We start from the raw sequence: 9,808 nt of genomic DNA, 5'->3' as shown, positions 1-9,808 counted from the left end.
ATAGAGAGGCAGATAGATGATCGAGATGATAGAGGTAGGCAAATAGAGAGATGATAGAGACATAGGCAGATAGACAGAGAGATGATTGAGACTGATAGGCAGATAGAGAGATGATAGAAATGATAGAGAAAGAGGGGCAGATAGATGAATAGAGATGATAGAGACAGGCAGACATGATAGATGATAGATGACAGAGAAAGAGAGGCAGATAGATAGTACAGACAGATAGGTAGAGAGACAGAGAGATGATTAAGATAGAAAGGCAGATAGATGATTGAGATGATAGAGACAGGCAGATGATTGAGATGATAGAGATATAGGCAGATAGATGAGACAGATTTAAATAAAAGAGCTCAATAGTATTACTGATTAGGCAGCTGGCACAATTAAGTAAAAGACCTAGACTTGAAATCAAGACCTAAATTCTAATCCTGCCTGAGACATTTTCTAGCTGTGTGACTCTGGGCAAGTCATAACCTATATCAGCCTCAGTTTCCTTATCTGTAAAATGTGGGTTGAAAATAGCACCAACCTCAGAGGGTTGTTGGGAGGATCAAATGACTTTACATATGTAAAGCGTTTTGTAAATCTCAAAGAGTTAGCTATTGTTACCTCTCACCCCAACTTAAATTACTCTCTGGTCATATGGCTCAGGCTCCGAGAGGCATTTTTTTCTTTTGTGCTACATAAGCTACTGCGGTAGCTAGAATACCCTTCCGTGAGCATCTCATGAGAATACTATCCTTTGCAGTACCCACTTCACTGAGCTTTAGTGAGAAAGGGCTTTGTATAATATAAAGTACCTTATAAATCACACAAATGTGAACGATGAGCACAGTAATGAATTCTGGCAAGAAAAAAAAAGAAAAAACTTGACGAGACCCTACTGTATGGAAATGGCCCTAACTCCTACAGTGGCATTAAAGAGGACTCCCCAGGGAAGAGCCCCCTCTATCAATGCTGCTCGATCTGAGCCTTTTGTTCAACTGAATAATCCTAAAGCACCTAGAATAGAGGGGTCAAACATAACACTCCGGTGTAGTTCGAACAAATTTAAAATGTATTTGGGAAATATTTAACAAAATAAAGGAAAATATAATAAAACCTAGATAACATTACGTTTTAAAACTAAGTCAATATGGGACCCGCAGGGCTCCTTGTGCCAGCTCTTGTTCTGTCATTTTTCAGTTGTGTCCAACTCTTCATGCTCCTTTTGAGGTTTTCCTGGCAGAGATACCGGGGTGGTTTGCCATTTCCTTCTCCAGCAACTTTTACAGATGAGGAAACTGAGACCACCAGGGTGAAGTGACTAGCCTAGGGTCACACCGCTAGCATGTGTCTGAGGCTGGATTCGAACTCAGGTCTTCCTGACTCCAGGCCCAGCACTCTGTCCACTGCGCCACTTAGCTTCCCTTGTGTGGATTAATGACCTCCATTTCTATCTGAGTTTGATACTTTACACCTAGAACCCAAGAACACACAGCTGGTATGCATCAGATCATCTATGTCTAGGTGGGAGCTGACCCAGATGACCTCTGAGGCACCTTTCAGCTATGAGCCTATCTTACCTAAACAGAGTTTCTACATATTTACAATGAGTAGAATTTAAGAAAGCATGCTCTTCAATTAACTGGCTTAACTGAATCACATTTATATGATGCTTAGCCTATAGACTGAAATATCACGATTTCCCCGGCTGACTGTGTAAAACAAGTAATTTCTGCTCACATCACTTTGTAGGCATTAGCTCAGTCTTTGTAGGAGAAGAAAGGCAAAACCACCCTGAAACAGGAAACCAATATTCTTCCTGTTTAATCAACAAATCTAAAATTCTATTTTGTTTATCTGTTTATATTTCTCCCCCTGCACATGTCCACTGAAAGGTGCTGCTTGATATGGTTTTGTGACAAAGAGAAACTTTTCATGAGCAACCTCTGTAACCCCTTTAACGAAAGAAGAGGAAAAATTGGTTCATGCAGAAAACTTCAAATGCAGCTAAGTAGCCCACTTAGTGTGGGCTACAGTAACCAAGAGGGATTTCACCGCATCCATTCAGTCAGTGCTTACGAGGGTTAAAAGAAATTCCAAAGAGTCATCAGAAGAGGAAAATGAAAGGTGATGATTCTTGCCACACAGGTAAAGAAAGGCCTTTGAAAATGTGTAATATGTAAAATTCTTTAACACCCCCAGGATCCTTTTTCCAGAATTAACGATATAAATTGTCCCTCTGGTTGACGGGCTTCCATTCAACTCTCTAATCACTACGCAGAGTAACCTGAAGTTACTCAGCTCCAGACAGGATGAACAAGGTCCCGCTCTTGTCCTGCATTGCACTAACTCTTTTTCTGCTTGCCAATGGGGCTCCGACATTGCCTCCTCCCCCGACCGTGCTGCAGTACTTACTACGTGACTTAATCAAGGTCCAAGACAAACTTCAAGTAAGTATCTCACTGTTTTTTAAGACCTAAAAATATTGTACTGAATTCACTCTCATGGGATGTTCATTTTATTAATGACATTTTTACTTCCTTAGAACGTATCAGAAAGGATGAAGAAATATGAACTCCACATCCCAAGTAATGTAAGTAACATTTTCCATACTAAATTTTGGAGATTTTCAATTTAAGACAATTAGGAAGTAGAATTTTTTGCAAGGCTATTATCTGATGACTTTAGTATCCAATATTTAAGTCAGCTCCAGGGGAATGTGTTAAAAAAAATTATCCTGTGCTTTCTAGGTACAAAATAATCAAATTAGAGTTACATGTATTTGGGTGGACAGATAACAATTATCTATATCCTTCTCCCACCCCACATAAACTGAAAAAGAAAACAAGAGAGAACATCTACTTTTCTTTTGGAGCAGTGTTTTGTTTTCTATTAGATAACTATGTTGTTTTAGATTACATAAATGCTTAAAAACGTGTTTTCAAACTGGAATCAGTATTGATTATAGCACTGTATTGGACCCAAGGGTCAAATGAGATCAGATGTGTTAAGTGTGTGGAAAACTTTAAAGTCCTGGATAAGCATCAGCTGTTATCATTATTACTCAGGGGTGGCCAGGTGTAGTCAACACCATACCCCCCCCCCCCACACACACACAACAGGAGTCAGGAACATAGAATCAAATCAGCCTCCAACACACTCAGGTTGTGTAACTCTAGGCCAATCATACTTCAGAGAAGATTGCTGATCTGTATTAGCGGAAGGGGTTTCCTTCAGTGTGGTGTTACCCACACCAATGAAATGACAGACTTTCAGATCTCTACCAATCTATCTGTATACATACATACTCATAGATAATCATTTTATCACATAAATGGCAAAGCTTAACAGTGAACTTTAAACATAGAAACCGGCCAGATTCTCATTCTGTGTGGGGACAGCAAATGTTCTTGAGAACTCCCAGGTAAGGGTTCTCTCTCCGCTGATTTGGATAGGCACTTTTTCTAAGCCTCTAGTCCTAGAGAGCTACCCAGAGCAAGGAGGGTCCTCCGCCAATGGCACACGCCTGGGTGTGGTAGACACACCAAACTCTTTCATTAAAGAAGGAGGTGGTATCTGGTAAGCTAACAGCAGAGAGCAGGTTTGTTAAGAATTTGTCCTTCTAAGGTTTAAGATGCCGCACGATTTCTAAGTCTCAAAGTTTCATTTTGCTGGGCCCAGGTCTAGTTGGTTAGCAGTAGTCCATGGGTGGGGTCATCCTACAACTGGAAGGAAGGGAAGGGCTGAGCCTGGGAGCTAATTTTTTACCTGGAAACAGGGCTTACCCCAGTATGAACCCCATATCCAGAAGCATGCAGTCTGCTTTGCAGCCCATCCCAATCCTGCTTCTAGGGACTCCCCTCAGGGCACACACCCCCCCCACACCCCCCCCAGGTCACTCCTAGGAAAGCTGACCTGGGGAGAGCTCTGAGGCAGTACTAGAATTTCATTCAATTTAAAAATGCTTATTAAGTGTAAATGATATGCAAGACCCCAGGGATAAAAAAGAAAAAGCAAGGTGTTGACCTCCTTGGAGGAGCAGACATTCTACAGGGGATGTCACACAGAGGAGGGAGAGCCCGAACTAACAGCTGGATGGAGAAAAGCTGGACCACTACTAATGATAATAACAAAAACAGCAGCAGCATTTCTATAAGGTTTACAATGAGCTGTGCCAGAAGCTCTTAACTTGGGGTCCATGAACCCCACCCAAGGAGTCTATGGATAGATTTCAGATGATCCCTGAATTTAGATGGAAAAAATTTACATTTTAATCTCTTACTGAAAGTTAGCATTTCCTTCCATTATTAAAAACATGATTCCAAGGAGGGGTTCCATAGGCTTTACCAGATGGCCAAAGGAATCCAGGATTTAAACAAAGTTAAGAAATCTTGTGTTCATTTTCTTTACCCCCTGCCCCATATCTGTCTCCATATATACACACATTTATACATGGAGAGGTAGATGTGCTTATATGTATGTATATGTACATACATACGTCTCTATATATGTGTATGTGTGTATACACACACACACATAAATATATATAATCTCATTTGATTCTCACAGCTGTGTGAGGTGGGTGTCATTATTATTCTTACAGTTGATAATAACGAGGCTGGGAGAGATTAAGGGACCTGCCCAGAGTCACACAACTAGAAAGAATCAGAGATAGGGTTGGAACATGGCGGGGTTCCAAAGCCTGCCCTGAAGCCAATAGGTGACCTAGCTATCTCTGCCGATACCTGAGTCAAACCCTGAGTGAAGCTAAATAGGAGAGGCAGAAATGAAGAAGGAGATGAAGGCCGTCTCTGCTAAAGCACAGAGCTGGGGAAAGAGGGGAAAGCCATGTTCAGGGAACTAACTGCCCGGGGTCCAGTTTGACCTGAACATAGGCTGCATGAAAGGGTGTAATACGGCCTCAGTCTGAAAAGGTCAATTGGAATCAAACTACAGAGAGTGTAGAAAGCTCCTCTGAGCTAAAGGTTTTAGAAAGGCTTCAAAGCATTTCATTAAAAAGTGAGATCATTTTAACATAGAGTGCATTGGACTGTCAGGAAGACCTGGGTTCCAATCCTGCCTCTTATTCTAACTAGCATGATGGGTCCCTGGGCAGGTCAATCAACCTGTTTCAGTTTGTTTTCCCATCTTTTTTTTTAAATCAATTTATATGATTGTGACATGAATATTCTACATTCTAAGTCCTGAGTATTTGAATGATAACATTTTTCCTCCATTCTTTTTTTGGGGGGGTGGGGGGCGCATGAAGCAATTGGAATTAAATGACTTGCCCAGAGTCACACAGCTAGTAAGTGTTATGTGTCTGAGGCCGAATTTGAACTCAGGTGTTCCTGACTCCAGGGCCGGTGCTCTGTCCAACTGCACCATCTAGCTGCCCCTGTTTTCCCACCTTTAAAAAGGAAATAGTAATCGCACCTCCCTCACAAGTCATGAAGGTCAAATGCAACAATGTAGGTAAACCACTTTATAAATATTAGCTTTTATTATTATTATTGTTGTTGTTGTTGCCTTCCCATAAAAGAAAGAACAACCAACCTAGCAGTCAGAAGATTGGGGTTCTAGTCTCATCTCTGATGTTAACTATATTTGTGACCTTTATTTAATCAGTTACTTAAGCTCTCTAAATTAATCTCCTCATTTAGAGAGAGACAGAAAGAGACAGACCAGAGAGATGGAGAGAGAGAGAGAGAGAGGAAGAGAGACAGAGAGATAGAGAGAGACAGAGAACAACCCTTGTCCAATTCACAGTTGCTGTCTGGAACTAGATATAGATTTAGAGCAATACATAGATATGTAGACAAATGAAATGCTAGTATATACATATGTACATGTGTGTATGCTAGCACTTACATAATGCTTTAAGCTTTGCAAAACAATTTCCAAATATCATTACAGTTTTTACCCTCACAACAAACCTGACAGGCAGATGCTAGTATTATCCTCATTCTACAGATGAGGAAACTGAGGCAGACACAGGTTAAGTGACTTGCCCAAGGTCACACAATTAATAAGTGTCTGAGGTTGGATTTTAATTCAGGTCTTCCTGACTTCAACACTCTATCCACTGTGCCACCTAAAAGCCTCTTATGTGTGAAAGTGCTTTGTAAACTACAAGGCACTATGTAAATGTGAGATTATTAGTGTTAACAGAAAGCTGAATGCAAGGTTTAAAGCAAGTAAGTTATTTCAGAATCTTTCACATATATTGCATTTTTGAGGGTGGCTGGAGAAAAATGTAGCAATAAAAACAAAGAAACAAATATTTAACACTTGATTATGTGTGACATGACCATAGTTATATATAAAACTGCAAACAAAACCAGTCTAATTCCTATACTACAATCAATCTTCAAGGTTTGGAAGGGAGAAAACCTGCCCTACCCTGCTCCTCTGCAGAGGGGATGAGGATAATTCTCCATACTACAGCTTTTCCCTCCCTGGGCTTACAGAATCTCAACTTGTGATGTACGAGTTTAAAAAAAAAAAAAAGTTAGGAAAATGACTCTTATTCTTTTGACTCCAGACCAGCAGCATGGCAGATCTGCAGTGTTTCACTAAAGAACTGACCCCCGTGGCTGGCGCATTGAAATATGAATCAAAAGCTCAGACTATTCAGGAATACATCAACAACATTAATGAGACAGTTAACAGCTTAACGGTAAGGACATTATTATGATTTTTTATTTCTTGGAAACTTAATACAAGAGAAAAGATACTATATCCTAAAGAACCAGAAGATTAAACAACAGTCTAGACTAGTGCTATGATACAGGATTAAGAGGTATTCACACTTTTGGTGTTTTGGGACATACTACCTATGCATTTGACTATCATACTCATGTTTAAAATTAACCACTTAATGTCACTTTTTTAACAAGAGATCTTCGAAGCGACATTACATTTGGGGCATTCAGGTTCTGGTTGATGGGCTCGAAGTAAAGTATAAAACATAGGGTCCCCTCCCACACATCATATTGGGGAACTCTCAATGGTCTGCTGAGTTCTAACCAGCTTTAACTCCTACACCAACAGTAACACCATCCTGAGCATTATGAAGAATACAGGCCAATTTCATTATCTACCATAAGGAAGGTCAAGGATCATTTTTGTCTATCGTTCAGTCATTTCAGACTCTCCCTGACCCCATTTGGGGGTCATTTTTCTTGGCAAAGATACTGGAGAGATTTGCCATTTCCTTCTCCAGCTCACTTTACAGATGAGGAAACTAAGGCAAACAGGGTTAAGTGACTTGCCCAGGGTCACACAGTTAGTAAGTGTCTGAGGCTGTATTTGAATCCAGGAAATTGTTTTCCTGACTCCAGGCCCAGCACTTTATCTATGGCACCACCTAACTGCCCCTAGTCAGGGATAATCCAGCTCAAAAATGAGAATTTAGGGAAAATAGACAAATTTAATCATACTCAACAGTTTAAATCTTTTCCACCCAAAACTATTTATCAGAGACTGACATTAGCTCTCTTACAGTTGCACCGAAGTTGCCCAACAAAGAATCCAAGTCACCTACAGACCATATAAATATGGTTTCAATATAAGTTCTTTTCCCAATAATACTTCCAGGATCCAAAGGTCCTTTACACAAACAGGAAGCATGATTTAGTAGAGAACCCAGGGATCTATGCTCGGCCCTGGGCTATTTAATATTTTTATCACTGACTTGAATAAAAGCATAGATGCTATGCTCATTAAATGATACAAAGGCAGGAAGGACAGTTAACCACTAGATGTTAGAATTATAATCTAAAAAGATTTCAATGCCAACTCACTGGGCCAAACCTAATAAAATTTAATTCAGTATGGATGAGTATATAATGGTATGGTATATAATTAAATAGCAATTAGTCTGAAAAAAAAAAGATCCAGTGGGTTTATTGGACCACAATCTTAAATTCTATCTACTAAGTTCCAAGTTCTATTATGTTCTATCCACTTTATGATTACATCACTTTTGGTTCCTCTAAGGCAGTGTTCCTAGCTTAGTAACTGGCTATAACTGCAGGCGTAAAAATCTTTCCCTCACACTCCTCTGTGGACCAAAGTGTTTTCCTTTGTATCTTGGCAGCTAACTCTATTGCAGGAACAAAGTCTTTCTTTCGAGCAAAGCAGGCAGTACAGAATGTCTTCCAGAGGTCAGGAATTCTAGGGATTGTGTTGGGCTACTGGATGAGGGAGCAGCAGTACAGAAGCAGTTAAGCGCTGTCTCTCCTTGCCCTCAAATCCACCCTAAATCAAAAGGTTAGGCTTTTGCTGGGTGGCCTGCCACTGTAACTCCAGGGAAACCGATAGAGTAAGATTGAACACACGTGTGTGTGTGCGTGCGTGTGTGTGCGTACGCATGCATACAGAATGAGAGAGATAAAATACAGGTTTGGGAACAGAGCAAGATTTGTCTAGGACCATGATTTTAAAGTTAGTTTATTTCATAAGTTTTAAAAGACTATTTTCATACTTAACATAATATGGAGGGGATAGCATGGAGCTTCTGATAAAATAACTCTGACACAATTTAAGATAAATTGACGTGTTGTAGGCCCGGTGTTGGTCTGTCTGTGGGTCTTCTGTCCACTGTCATTTGGACAGATTCCTCGCCAGGTCAGCTGCAAGGGGATGAATGGGGAAGGGAGGAATTTTAATTCTCAAAGACTGTATATTGCGTTGGAAGGGGTTGTGATAACCTTCAGGAGAAAGCATGTGCACACCACAAAAGCCACAGAGGCTTAAGTTCTTGAAATAAGAATCTCAGTGTTTGAAAAGAAACAGTTCTGGATTGGGAAGGGTCTGCTCTCCCTAATGAGAAGCCCATTTAAAGGCATTTCCTTTTTTTTTTTGTTTTAGGGAACAGAAACAACACAGTGTCACTACGCCACCAAGATGAAGATCGAAGGATTTTTTAAAGAATTTGTTTCGTTCTCCCAAAAACTCAGAGCATTAACTCAATGATTACTTACCTAATTGTCTAGGTGAAGTTATTTATTTAAATATTTAAATTTTATAATTTATTTCTGAATGTGTGGTTTACTATCTTTTACTGCCATTGGCCTTAGTTGTCAGAGAATGAACACAACAGATCTTATGATCCTAACCGTAAGCCCTACGGGCTTGAAAACTACTTTAAGTTATCATCTCAAAAATTATTTATTAAATTATAACTTGTTCAATGTAATGTCTGTGTAGGTCAGTAAAGTTATTTAATAAATTTGATGATGGATAACAAGTCTGGTTACTTTGTGTATTTGTCTCGTACACACAGAAGGCGCTCGGATATTCCTTGACTTTTTAAAAAATTAACTTTTTAAATAAAACATGGATCCGTTTCACTTTCCACCAGTTGGGTATGTTTGGGATAAGGAAGTGGGTTTTCTTCTCAGGATCTTGGCAATGAAAGGCAGTAAAGACACAGGACAATAACTTGAGGGAACAGCAATGATAAATGAAGGTTACAGGGAGAAGAGACCTAGGCATGTTTGCAAGCATCTGGGAAGGAACCAGCACAGAGGGAAAGTCTAAAGTTGGGATAAGAAGTGGGGGAAGGAAATGGAATGATTGATGGGACATACATCTAAAGCAGGGGTTCTTAACCTAGGGTCCATGAACTTGTTTGAAAAACATTTTTATATCTGTATTTCAATAGAATCGGTTTTATTTGTAACTCTATATATTTATTTTAACCATTTAAAAACACGATTTTGAGAAGCTCACTGGCTTCACCTGATTGCTAATGGGGTTCATGACACAAAAATGGTTAACAATCCTTGACAGAGGGAAAAAGATGGTGTGGAAT

General features: G+C 39.8%; 1 protein-coding gene across 1 annotated transcript; it reads left to right on the top strand.

Moving 5' to 3' along the window:
* The first annotated feature begins 2,270 nt into the window (after nucleotides 1-2,270).
* Nucleotides 2,271-8,967, top strand: IL2 (interleukin 2). The gene is made up of 4 exons (XM_027853745.1): nucleotides 2,271-2,438; nucleotides 2,534-2,581; nucleotides 6,533-6,667; nucleotides 8,863-8,967. The coding sequence occupies exons 1-4, from the start codon at nucleotides 2,301-2,303 to the stop codon at nucleotides 8,965-8,967; spliced, it is 426 nt and encodes a 141-aa protein (XP_027709546.1). The 5' UTR covers nucleotides 2,271-2,300.
* The last annotated feature ends 841 nt before the right edge of the window (nucleotides 8,968-9,808 follow it).

Source organism: Vombatus ursinus, unplaced genomic scaffold, assembly GCF_900497805.2.
Source record: "Vombatus ursinus unplaced genomic scaffold, bare-nosed wombat genome assembly UNPS02010193.1, whole genome shotgun sequence".
NCBI lineage: Eukaryota > Metazoa > Chordata > Mammalia > Diprotodontia > Vombatidae > Vombatus > Vombatus ursinus.
The sequence above is the reverse complement of the archived record's forward strand: the minus strand, read 5'-3'. Positions and strand labels throughout refer to the sequence as shown.